We start from the raw sequence: 14,416 nt of genomic DNA on the forward strand, positions 1-14,416 counted from the left end.
AATTTAGCAGAACAGAGAACCTAAAAGTTCGAACTGCCTCATGAAGTTTAGACCAAATGTCTGACTTATCAAGGCATGAGAGGTTAGGGAATGAGGATATTCAAACAGATAGACGCTTGAAAACTGGGGCAAGGAGTTTAGTACAAGAGAGCAATTTCTGTATTTGTATCCACACATTTGGAATTCTAAATGGAAACCATGGAAAAATGAAAAGGTATGGGGAACTTTTTGATGTAGGACATCACAATTTATTTTCATGTCATTTAATGTTCTCTTGTAGTAATTGAAATACATATGTAGTGTAGTGACAGAAATAGTAAAAATAAGCCTCTACATTATCTTTGAAATTGCTTCACTTCCAACTCATAAAATAAGTACAAAAGGGCTTGAGAAATGAAGAAAGAAAAAAGAAGATTTTCAAGTTATTTTCCAAAATAATAAAATTAGGCTACCACATGTGCAATTATATGAATTTATAGTGGCTTAATGATAATATACTTTTGAATGTTAGCCAAAGTGAAGACCTATACCATAATCTAAATAGTATCTCTGTTTAGATGCATAAAGACTTATTGGCCCAAACACCTAAACATTCCACTTATGTATAGAAAATATAATTAATATATAAATAGGTATTCTTCATATAATTCATATTTTTACTATGTTCTTCAATAAAGTTTAATAATGACCATCACATAAGCTTAGGTATAAACTATAATAATGTAATTATTCTATGAGAATTATGCTTGAAACTATAAAATAAGGACACTATCATCACTTACCAGTAGAATTTATAATACTTAAGGCTAAATCAAAGACTGTTATGCCCACCTCAATATGAATTGAAGCTCTACAATTACCATATTTTGCATGAATATGCTACACAACACAAAGTCATCCATTAATACATGTAATTATCTTCTCAACAGACATTATGAAATATGACTGACAGTCTCTGCTATAGAATAAAAAACATGAGAAAAATCTTTAGTAAATAATTGATTTATTCTGTATATTGATAAACAGTATGCCATAACAGATCAAATAATTTTTCAGTTTTTAAGGAATATGAGAATCACATTACGAATTTATCCAACTGAGACTATGTGGGGGATATGGAGCACAGAAGATGCATCACACATGTAGACTATACTGAGCACAGTAAATAATAGTACTAAAAGTATCTGAATGCGATCCAGAGAGACAGAACAGGGTAGCAGCTAACTCCAATTACAGTGCCTGGTACTGCAAGTGTTCCCCAAGCAGGGTGTGACCCACAATTCCACCTTGTAAACCAGAAGGTAAAATCACTGACTTTCTTAAGAGGAAGTGTTTGTTGCTTTATTGCATGAGAAACAGAATAAATAACTATTACTGGACCCGTGACATTACTTTTTCAGAAATAATTTTCTCAGCGCTGCAATCACTTCCTTGTTCCGGAGGCTGTATATCAGGGGATTAAACATTGGCGTCACCGTAGTATAGGAAAGAGCCAGCAGTTTTTCAGTGAGTGGAGACTGCATAGACTTTGGCTGTAGGTAGGTGATAGTAGCGGATCCAAAGAATAAAAGAACAACCATCAAATGGGAAGAACATGTGGAGAAAGCTTTGGCCCGGCCTGTGGCTGTTGGAAGCCTCAGAATGGTGCCAATGATTTTGCTATAGGACGCAAGGATCAACATGAAAGGGGTGACCACAAAGAGCAGAGCTGCTATATAGAGACTTATCTCCTGGAGAGACGTGTTTCCACAGGCGAGCTTGAGAACAGGGAGGAGGTCACAGAAGAAGTGCTTAATTTCCTTAGACTTGCAGAAGCGCAAAGAGAACATTTGACACGTTTGCCATATCTGCAGTGGGACTCCACCGATCCAGGCGACAACAGCTAACAGGACACATACTTTGTGGTTCATGATGACAGGATAATGCAGAGGGTTACAAATGGCCACGTAGCGGTCATAGGACATCACAGCCAGGAGCCAACACTCCGTGGCTCCCAGTGTAATGAAGAAATACATTTGGATGGCGCACTCCACTCTAGAAATGCTTCTATCCTTTGTCCACAGGTCCTTCAGCATCCTGGGGAGAGTGACTGTCACATAGCAGATTTCTAATGAAGAAAAATTGCCCAGGAAAAAATACATGGGTTTCCGCAGTGCAGGGTCAAACTTGGTTATTATTATTATGAGGCCATTCCCAATTAAGACAATCATGTAAATGATGATGAAAAGACCGAATAATAATACTTGGAGGTTTGGAAGATCAGAAAATCCCTGGAAGACAAATTCTGTCACCGTGGAAGTGTTGCCCTCTGCCTTCATCTCTTCATACTTCATATCTAGGAAAGAGTTAATCAGAAAACAAGTCAATTCACTTTCCTTTTTTTAACTTCTTAGCATAGCACACAATTTTTTCCCATCCCTTTATAAATAACACCTAAGGTTCATAGATACTTTATATGTATTTTTCTTACTTTTTCATTACTATTAAAAGCAAAAGAGAATCCTATCAATAATTCTACATAGCAGGTAATCATATATGTTGAACATGAAGTATTTAAATGAAATATTATCTGTCTAACTTTCAAATATTTTAATATAAAGTTATGTTCAATTAAGCTTTGTCATTCTTTCAATCAAATTTTAGTTCAGATCCTATTTTAATTCTTCAAAGTATTGACAAATGATTTAAATATTTACAGGTTGGCAGTAAGTTTTACAATATTTACTCTCATGGACTGCTTTCAAAAATTGGTTTCTCTCAAAATTGGTGCATATTTAAACCATTTACTCATAAAATTTATGAGTGAAAACGAAGTATTATTTATGAACTAACTTTAAACTTCCTTTTAATGTGATATCTCATCAGTGCTCATAAGTGGAGATATGTAACATGTAACTGTGTTTACTGAATAAATTCCATGTGTCATATGAATTGTTTCTTTGTAATAGTAAATAAGGTATAAAAACATTTTTACCTAAAATTAATGTTTTTGTAAAATTCCTCCCTTCCCTATGTGGAAATAAAAATTATCTCCCCTGTTTCTCTCTCCAAATATATGTATACATATATATATATATATTTGTATATGTATATATAAACACACATACCTAAATACATAGATAGATAGATAGATAGATAGATAGATAGATAGATAGAAAGGACCTTAATTTTTTTTTGTCCTATGATTTTTCTCTTGACTTTTTACTGCTGTACTTTTAGGAATTTAACTTTTTGAAAACTTTTTCAGAAATAGCATATAACTTTTCTCAACATATGCTACAAAACTAACACATTGATAATTAACTGAAAACCAACAGCACTTTGTGCTTAGGAGAAAAAAGGTAACTAACTATATTCTAAGATTGTTCACTGTGGACAAGATTTGGATTTTAGCAATAAATTTCTCACCATAAGCAGGGCAGGGACAATAATCCAAGCAAAATTTTGCCATCCTGAGAATATTTGTGACTAGTAAATGGAAGATTATATTGTAATTTTTATTATCTATTGTATTCTAGTGTACATATTAAACTCTAAACAGTTACAAATCATTCTTAAAATATGTTTCTGATTTTACACTTTTCATAAAAGTGCTTGAAGATTGTGAATGTGAAAATGCAAGTAAGTTTCTAAGGCAGTCTGCTACTTGCTAATAGTTAATTTTAAAAAACATTTTAAAGTGTGTGATGTCAAAAAGTATCATATAAACTACAACTGCCTCCATTTTGCTACACCATCAACATATTTAATTGATGTTTTATGCTGCTGTATAATTCAGTATATAAGTGAACATATGGTCAGAGCTAACATCTATCTTTTTCTGTGTAAACTTGTCTGCATCATATGCCCACATTTCATCAGCTAACCATTAACCTCAGAAACTGGCATGTTTTTATTCTCTGTCCAGGTTTTACTCTCTGTGTAAGCTCATTTTTCATTCTTTTATGTCTTTCCTACAATATTCTCTACTATATAAGGATATTTATTGGAAAAGCAGACATATTAAAGACCAAAGTTCACCCAAAAAAAGCAATGATGGCATTTGGAGTACAGAAAAATATATATATATATATATCAAACATTTAATGTATATTTGTTGCAATCATTTCTTTTCACCTTCACCATTTGTTTTTCAAATGGAGAGCAAATATATGAATATTCAGTGGACTATTCAACTGGAAATGTGAAGACAATCTCAAACAAGATCTTACTATTTGTATTCAAACATGCACTTACTTTTAAACAGCAACCACAATTTAAAAAATTAAAAATCTTCTTATAACTTGTAAAATAGCTGGTGGTTTCTTTTCCCTTTGGAAACTTTTGGGAGTTCTATTTCCTAAAGTCTGTGTTTCAAATATAACAAAACTCAAATATGCAGTCCTTTACAATTTTAAGCAATGGCTTTGTTTTGCTGATGTTAAAATATATTTGTTAAATAAATTTTACATGGACAGGTAGAATTCATGCTTACCTGATTGGAATGGGTACAAATATAGTTCTCCTGTATTAAGTATCTTCTTTTAATTCAAAAAGAAACAAAATGAGAAAATGTGATTTGTTTTAAAGGAGGATAATTTATTAGAACCAGAAATTTAAAACCTTTTAAATAAAGTTCAATTGACATTAAAATTTAAAAAGCCTTGAATACTTGGATAAATATTGCACATTGGTATATCTATATACAATGCTTTTAGTTTTAATATTATAAAGGTATAAATAAAACCATGTCAAGAAACCAGTAGCATGTTTAGATTCACAATTAGTATAATTTAATACTTAACAAATAATTTTCTAGTACTAGTAAGATTCAAACCTCTATTTGTTTTTAACTTTTCTGATATATACTTGGATTTATATGTGATACAATGTAGATTTATCAGCTGCAAAGCATTGAATGCAATCTTATCAATAATCTTTAATAATTGTTATCACTTACAGTGGTCATGAGTCTTACAACAATGAAATTTTAAAAAATTGATTAGCTCATTATATTATAAAATATGTTTTATTTTCCATTTTGATAAGACAAAGATTTTTAAAAGTACAAAATTTACATGCACTGAGTTTTTGAAGATAAATAACAAAAAGAAGTAAAGGTCCTCTTTTAATTTTCTGTGCATGAGAAAATTTAATATTGACAATAACTGCTGATATTAAAATCACAAATTTGCGTTGAATGAAACTTGAATGAAAAGATGAAGTGTGCTTAGTCATTAGATTGCTATTAACTATATAGCTTACCTTTAGTGATTGATTTATGGTACAAATAATAACAATTTTTGAAGAGGAATAACTTTCTTTAGTTTAAAACTGAAGCAAAACACCGTCAACTCTATATTTTATTCTCATAACAAATCCTGCTCTTTAAATAAGAAATAGTATTAACCCTGGGGATTAATATTCACCCCTCCTTTTCCAAGTACTTTCTGATTCAGTAATGATGCTTCCTGCCACTGTATTAAACTAAGGCAGTTTAATACAATGAGTAAGAACTGATATGCATAAATATTTTGTACCTGGGGAGGTAATAATACGACTACTCATAATGATAATCAAGGGAACATATGCCTTGTGAGATAAATGATAAAAAAACTGTAAAATCTTTGAATACAAACCAGACCATCAGCCAAAAAAGTATTACCCTTTAGAATGTTATAATGACTTGATAGTTGTTTCTGGTATAAAAAAAAGTACAGCAGTTTGTTAGTTCCTGCAGACTGAGTTGTGTCTTTAATAACTGGTGGGAGAAGATCCAAGGAATAAAACCACAACTATGAGTTAAAGAAACATAAATGAATAAGATTGCTCTGACCAATGGTTGACAGCAGCATCAAAATGGATCAAATGATTTTAATCTAGGTACTGTGGAGTGATAGGAAAGAAGTCATTGCAACTAATAAAACAACCACATAGAGGCACCTCTAATTAAGTGAAGGAATCTAAAGACTCCAATAATCAGTAGAGGAATGGCACACAGTAAGTGGTTACCAAGGTGATCATACCAAGGGGAGGCCATAAACTTTACACATGGCTGACCTGGGTTAGATCTATTGCATCCCATAGGGTCTCCACTGTAGTGACACAAGTAATTCCTGTGTATAGAGTCAGAGGTAACCTCTGAACATCCAAGCATGTGAATCCCTGCTACAAATAAAAAGTCGCTGACTTGGTTAAAGCCATCAGAAGGCAAAGTGAACTCTTCATAATTTGGCCTTATCAACTAGGTATCCCAATATTGCAGAGCTGAGCACCAATATGATAGATATGTCTTGGTTTATGACTCTAGGGAAAGACAAGGAGCTACTAGTGTGTGCTTAGTGGTTATAGACCATCAGAATCGGAAATAAACCTTAAGTATTTTCTAAACATAAAGAAGAACACATGGGGCGATGAGTCCAGCATGGACATGATTTTACCCTGAGTATGCCGTTCTGCAGAATTCTTGGCATATTCACAGATTTCTGAAGAAGAAAAGTATATGCAGAGAAAAAAAAAAAAGAGCATGATTTTTTTTTTCCTTTAAGACAGTATCAAACCTGTTTAGGATGAAAATGATCCTATTTCCAATGAAAATAATCATTTAAGGCTTTGGCAATTTGGAAGATCTTAAAGTCTCAGTAGACCAAGTACACCAACATGTAAGCATATTTTCCCTGCCTTTTCTTTTCATATTTCATCTGTAGGAATGACTGGCACTTCTATAAGACATTATTACACACCTTCTTGATTTTTGTAAATGTGGGAGTACCACTATTTATCTGGTCACTGGTTCAGCTGTTTGTAGTGAACATGAACAGGATGCTCTCGGTACATCTCCAGGTACTCTGAGAAGGAGAACTAAGGCTATAAGAGGTCCAGGAGCATTGTTTTATAGTCTCTAGATCTTGGCCATTGATGGGATTACACAGTGCTGGAACAGTTTGTGGGTGTGGCTAACAAGCTACTGGAAAATGGGGGGTCTGGGTGGAGGAGGCCCAGTCCCAATCTGAGCAGGGTTGGAGATCTCAGCGCCGCGTCCTGCACACCTGGGTTCCTCTGCCAGTTCCTTCATGCGTAAGGCTAGTCCAAACATGTGGAGAGGGGTCTTGAGCATGGCTGTGGCTGGGTTCTGGAGGTCTTGGCTGCAAGGGCTCTGCTCTGGGCAGGGGGTGGGGGATGGGGGCAACTCAACCTGTCCCATTCCGAGGGTTCCCGGGGAAGACAGCCAGGTGTGAGGGCAAGAGACTCTTCAAGTGTTCTTCTCTTAGGAAGGTCAAATAAATGAATGATATTTTACTATTTATATAAAAACTCAGATGGTGAACACACGTGTCTATGTTTCCATTCAACAGTGCTTCATGTGTTAGTTTATTCCTCCTCTCAATCATAATATCTATTTGAGGTAAATTTGCTGCAATACCAGTAATATAATATAATTAATAATAATTTTAATGCCGAACAATGTTAATTTATATATATTTTAAAAAATGTCTTTTAGAATTGATGCATATTTTTTCTATTTTTGAAAATATTACTGAATATTAATGCTTGTGTTCTCACCTTAGATCCCCTTGGATTATGACTTTACTAATTCCCTTGAATGTCTTTTAAGGTCATTCATTTATACTTTATGAATGTAATTGAGAACAAAGCAAACCTTACTATTCTCAGCACAGACATGAAATAAGAGGTGGTCCTTTAAGAGTATATTTAAAAAAATAATCTCACAGAAGAAAAGTTATTGAAATTCTATATCTCATTACCATTTATTACATCATATTTATATGTAACTAAATTATGTTATCCACTGTCATTCTCAATTCACTTTCTTGTCTCACAGATTTTTTTGAAAATATATTTTCCTAATATCCAACTAATTTAAGCAATTCACCAAATTGACATTTTTCACATAGGGGACTAAAATAAATCTTTTGCATAGAGCACTAAAAGTATAAATCCTTAAAGTGTCTATATTAACTATTTGGTTTAATATAGGTAAAATAACTTGAAGTGACATAAAATTTCTCCATAAGCTAGTTATTTTGTTATTAATAGCTATTTTATTTTTCAGAGCTTTACTCTTTAAAGAGCAAGTCGAGATAGTCAATTCTTTTCTTTGCTTCCTATTGTTAAGATGAGATTGGAAAGATTCAATATCATCACATATGGACTCAAATCACATACTTATCCATATTCAATGAGTGAGACACAGTCATGATTGATTTCTGGTGTTTTCCAGATTAATCACATCTATACTTACTGACACTACACTGTAGACCCATATTTTTTCCCACCCAATGTTTTCCACACACACCTGCTAATGCATATGAGTTGTGACTCCTCGTGTTTCTCTTGAATAAATTGCAAGTGAGTCATAAGAGTTGTTTCTCTGTAATAGTAAAAAAAGATGTAAACACTGACTTTTACCTAAAATGAACAGTTTTGTAAACTTCCTCTTCTCCTTGTATCTCAGTAAAAATTAGCTACCCTCTTTCTCTCTCTACATATAAATAATTATATATGTATCTGCATGGAACACACACATATATGTGCATATATATATATATACTTATAAATGTATATATGAAGGATCCACATTTTTTCTTATAAATTTTTCTTTTGTCCCTTTATTGCTATATGTATATATTTTTTGCTTTTTGGGTCACACCCGGCATTGCACAGGGGTTACTCCTGGCTCTGCACTCAGGAATCACCCCCTGGCAATGCTCAGGGGACCATATGGGATGCTGGGAATAGAACCCGGGTCGGCCGTGTGCAAGGCAAATGCCGTATCTGCTGTGCTATTGCTCTAGCCCCCATATTGCTGTATTTTAAAAAATTTAACCGTTTGGATTCCCTTTCAGAAATGTCATATAACTTTTTAAATATATGGTCCATAACTCACGTATTGATTATTAACTTACTGAAAAATAAAAGCACTTGGTGCAGAGAAGAAAAAATGTTAGCTATATTCTAAGAGTGTTCATAGAAACATAAACTCAGTTCATAAATTTTTTCCTGGGTAAATTGGGCAGAGTCAGTTTCCTCAACTTTCGGACAAAATATTGATGATTTATTGTGATCCAAAACCAAGGATTTAAGAACATTGTTGGCTAAAAATTTCAGTAAAGCTGCATTTGTCAAAATTTGGGGATCACTATAATGCTGCAAAACTGGAAGTGGTTCCACGAGTCTGTTTGGTTAGCCACAATGAAAGTTGAGTTTTACTAAATGTCAAAAGTCCCTGAGTAGAAGAGAACAAAGTGTCAGGAAGATAAACTCGTTTATTCAAAATGAATGCTGGAACACAAAATAAAATAAATAAAAAGCAACACATAGTCAATATTCAAGACTTCCAGAGGTCATAGCCATTTTGTTTTCTATGAAAAACGGATTGATAGTCTTATGATGTTGTTTATATAACTTCAATGATACATTCATAGAGCTTACTCATTTTTTCTCAGCCTGAGTATGTAAAAATTATCATAAAAATTCAATAGCAGGGTTTAACCACCTTGGAGAAGCCTGCATTTTCTCTTGACAATTTCTCTCTCTCTCTCTCTCTCTCTCTCTCTCTCTCTATCTCTCTCTCTCTATTTTTTCTCCCCTCACAATTCTCTAAATTTCTCTTAAAAAAACTATTTTGTTTCACACACATATACACACAAAAGAAAGAGATAAAAAAGAAAGGAGGGAAGAAAGAAAGAAAGAAAGAAAGAAAGAAAGGAAGAAAGAAAGAAAGAAAGAAAGAAAGAAAGAAAGAAAGAAAGAAAGAAAGAAAGAAAGAAAGAAAGAAAGAAAGAAAGAAAGAAAGAAAGAAAGAAAGAGAGGAAGAAAGGAAGGAAGGTAGGAAGGAAGGAAGGAAGGAAATGAAGAAAGGAAAGAAAGAAGCAAAGAAAGGAAAAGAAAAGAAAAGAAATAAAAAAGAAAAGAAAAACAAAAAGTCCAAAGCGAGGTGCTGGAGCAATATTACAGCAGGTAGGGCGTTTGCCTTGCACATGGCTGACCCGGTTTGATTTCCAGCATCCCCCTGTGGTCCCCTTAGCACTGCCATAAGTAATTTCTGAGTGCAAAACCAGGAGTAATCCCTAAGCATCACAGGGTGTGACCCCAAAAACCAAAAAGCCAAAAAAAAAAATCGAAAGCAAGACAAAAAAGAACTCAATTTCATGCTTATAGAAAAATCAACCGTGAAATAAATAAATGATAAATAGGATGCTCAAATGAAAAAAAAATCAGTCTCCCAGGTGACCTCAATGGCTAAATAAAAAGTTCAGAAAGTGCTAAAATAGACAGGGATGGGAGTCAGGTCTTTTTAAAAGTTGACCAATGAGGAAGAGCAGTGTTGGAGAATAAAACCATTGAGAGTCATATTGGAAATTTACTGCATTTTACACGAATGCTCAGGTCTTCAAGAATAAGCATATTTAAAATCTGTGTCCCTGGAGCCAGAGCTGTAATACAATGGGTATGACACTTGCTCGGCACAAGGCACACCTGGTTTATCCTTAGCATCCTGTATGTTCCCTTTAGACCTGTAGTAATAATTACTACAGTAATTATTAATTACTGTAGTGCCAGTAATAACCTCTGAGCGTCACTGAGTGTGGCCCCAAAGCAAACACAAACAAAAAGGTCTATTTCTAAAAGTGTTTACAAATATTTGTAGATTCTTATTTACATAGTTTTTTAATAAAACTTTTTTGGTGAGGGGTTGGGCCACACCCAGTAATGCTCAGGAGGAGACGCCACTGGCTCTGTGCCAATAATTATTATTCCAGGCAGTGCGTGGGGGACCATATGCGACACTGGCCATGGATACTAGGTCAGTGGCATTAAGACAAGCGCCCAGCCCACTGAACTATCTACTGTAACTCCTAACCCTGTAACTTACATTTTGATATTTCATAGATTTACTCGTTTCTTTTTGCCTGTTTGCTTTTGTTTTGAGGTCACACCCAGCATAGCTCAAGGTTTATTCTTGGCTGTGCATTCAAGGATCAATAGTGGCAGGCTTAGGGGTCCAAACAAAATAAATAAATAAATAAATAAATAAAATAAAATAAAACTCAACTTCATTTTTCTTAAACTCTGAGTAAAATGTATTATTCTAGGGTTCTCCAGGCACACCTGGTTACATATCCACTGTTCTTTTGGCTGATGGAGACTACTATAAATTAAATACATGGGTCATATTTAACTTTAAAAGAAGTGTCTGCTGATAAGTTATTTCCTTGTATTCTAATTTCTTCTTTGTGGTCATCCATTGGTTTTCAAAATAATATAATTTACAATTGTTTTTGAACTATATTTTCAAATATTTTATATCATCACCCTTTAACATTTTTTACCACATAAAAATTAAAGCAGAATATGTAAAAGAACATTTTTTATGTTGTGCTTTCACTTCTAAATATGATTCCAATGAAAAAGACAATGGTTTGCTAAAGTTTATTATTTAATTGACCTATGATATACAAGAATATTCTAACATGTGCATGAACTTCCAACACATAGCCATAAGCAGAGTACTCATGAATTAATAGATTTACTTTTATACTAAATATTGTGATTGTCATAAAATAATGAGTGTATATGGTATAGCACATATATCAGTGTTGTGGCATCTAATTTGATTATGTGGCATCTAATTCTCTTAAACATTACTAGATTTGAAAAAAGAAAAGAAATATTACTAGTTGACTGAATTCATCTATGAAGTATACAAATACAATCTCATGAACATAGGTAGAAGTTCTATTTATTTGTGCTTATGTATTATAATGTATCTTCACACCCATGCACAAAAATTAAACATGTGTACACAAAAATATCTATATTTCTGTTTGTTTTCATTATTAGGGGAAAAGACAATAGTAGTCCTTTCCATTTAAGATTTGATATTATCTTTGTTTGGTGATTTATATAATTCATTTTCCCTTAGTCTACTTTCTTGAACACATGTCACCAATTTCTCTTAATCTTCCAAATTTATGAATATATCTCCATTTGTGTTCTTTAGGATAACATAGCCTCAGATAGTTTAGGTTTATTGGGTTACTCCTATTACAGTGCTCCCATTCCTCTTTGTTTATTTGTTCCTTCTTTCTTAGTGTTCTGTTGACTTGTAAATATTGTTTTTCTCTTCTCCTTGAAGTCCTTTGCATAGTTTATTCAGAGCCATGTCCTTTTTGTATGGACACAGGAAGACTTAGCAAATGCTATGCTTTTGTAACCTGGGAGTCATTTGACTCTACATGATAGTTTCCACCTGGGCATCTGTTCTCTCAACCTAAGCCTTAGCTGCCCTTACTTCCTAGCACCCCCAAAAGCAGGGTCCCGACGGGGGACGAGAAGAACCCAGGGCAAGCAGTGAGTTGTGTGCTACTCTGGCATCCAGATGGGCCTGGCCAAAGTGCCTAATGCTTAACTATAAGTTAAGAGCTTGATCATGGACAAATGTTGTCATGATCCAAACAGTGATAACTAGATTTGGACCCTGCTAGGGTGAGGAGTGATTATTCTGGCCTGAGTGCTGTAGTCTGAGCCTGAGGCAAGATGTTGCCAGGAGAGCTGCCTTGCAAGCTTCAATGTATCTCTTGCTATGTCCATACAAAAAAATAACTAGTATTAAGATGCTAATAAGTGTTTGGACTAAGGAAAGGAAAAAAAACCTTAAGAGTCAGGAAGGGCTTTGGAAAGCCCTGCCCTCAGGAAGGGCTTTCTTATGTTGATTTTGCTACCTGGCTGGGCAAGATGGGAGAGACAAGTAGGAGGAGAGACTAGAGAGAGAGGGGCTGGAGGAGATGCAGAGAGAAGACAGAGCTGGGAGTGTGGGAGATGGGAAAGATGGAAGGTTGAATAAATGGTAACTAATCAGCAACCAGCTTGGTCCTCATTCTTCCTTCGCCTGTCCTTGGCCAACTGCTGTCCCGATCCAGCCCATACAGAGCGGTTCCAGAGCACCGAACGCAGGCGGTGAGACACAGCCGCCCGGAGAGCTCGGCGAGCTTTAGGTTTTTACAGTGTTCTCTGTACAACCATAACTTGAATGTTTTAATGTCTCCGTAGAAGGACCATAATAATATTAACATAATGAGAGTTTACAAACAGTGTAATATTCCATCTATAAATACAGCAAAGTATATTTATTGCAAATCTGGATTCAAATTCAAGATGTATTCACATTTTTATTTCCATGACGTCAAGGTAATAATTTATTTATAAATATTTCTGCATATTATTAAGTTCATGAAATATCAGTGGACATGAGCCCAGAAAGTAATATTCTCCACTGAAGTGCACACACGCACACACACACACAAACACACACACACACACACACACACACAAATAAGCCTGAGTAAGCTTTCAAAATAAAAATCTGTTTTTATGTTTTAAAAACGTGCCATTAGCAGTGAATATTACAATTAAAATTATTCAAAATAAAAATTACATTTGTAATAAAGATTATAATTTATTAGAATGTGTTATTAACTGTACTATACTCAAATATTGTAAAACTAGCAATGTAAATGCACATTTGGCATGCTATTACAAATGATTGTGCTAACTACTTTAGTTAGATAGTTATATAGCTTAGGAATAAAATAAATTGCTATGGCAGGGGATATGTCGGGAAAAAGGAAGAAGAAGTTTAGAAGTGACAATAAGACAGTGGTGGATAGGATGAATACCTAGTGCAGAGGATGAATTAATTTTGAACATATATCAATGTTAATGTAACCATGCTACCTAAACTGCAAAACAGAGCGATGAGTTAAAAAGCAAAATCATTTTGGATCTGTCTCCTATGATTTTAGTATGTAGAACATCATCATCTACTAAAATATCATAGCATCTCACAAATATAGCTCTTATTTGACCTTAGCACTGTAGCACTGTGTTCCTGTTGTTCATCGATTTGCTAGAACGGGCACCAGTAATGTCACCATTGTGAGACTTGTTGTTACTGTTATTGGCATACCCGATACATCACGGGTAGCTTCCCAGGCCCTGCCGTGAGAGCAGGATACTCTTGGTAGCTTGCCTGACTCTCCGAGAAGGACGAAGGAATCAAACCCCTTGAAAGGTTGGCCACGTACAAGGCAAATACCCTATATATTATGCTTTTGCTCCAGTCCTGGAAAAATTAAAGTAATACATATAAGTTCCTATGTTTATCATCTCATAAAAATGTTATAATTTCTAGCAACTGCATTACCTTAGACTAGTGGTGATTCATTAATTGTGTTCAGCCAGCTTTGATTTTCCTGTTTAGGCTTGTTATTATGTTTGTTTTTGTGTAAAGAGCTTTCTTCCCATGGAAAAAGTGACATGCTGTTGTAAACATCCAATGTGAGCATAGATACATATAATGTTGTATTATGTATAGAAGTGGCAATTCACTCAGTTTAATGAAAGATAATAAGAA

General features: G+C 34.2%; 1 protein-coding gene across 1 annotated transcript; it reads right to left on the bottom strand.

Moving 5' to 3' along the window:
- Positions 1–1,388: 1,388 nt before the first annotated feature.
- LOC101542555 (olfactory receptor 10AG1-like) lies at positions 1,389–2,339 on the bottom strand. Its single transcript, XM_012935890.2, has one exon. It carries the CDS (start codon positions 2,331–2,333, stop codon positions 1,389–1,391), a length of 945 nt encoding a protein of 314 aa, XP_012791344.2. The 5' UTR covers positions 2,334–2,339.
- Positions 2,340–14,416: the final 12,077 nt, after the last annotated feature.

The sequence above is a fragment of the Sorex araneus genome, chromosome 6 (assembly GCF_027595985.1).
Source record: "Sorex araneus isolate mSorAra2 chromosome 6, mSorAra2.pri, whole genome shotgun sequence".
Taxonomy (NCBI): Eukaryota; Metazoa; Chordata; class Mammalia; order Eulipotyphla; family Soricidae; genus Sorex; species Sorex araneus.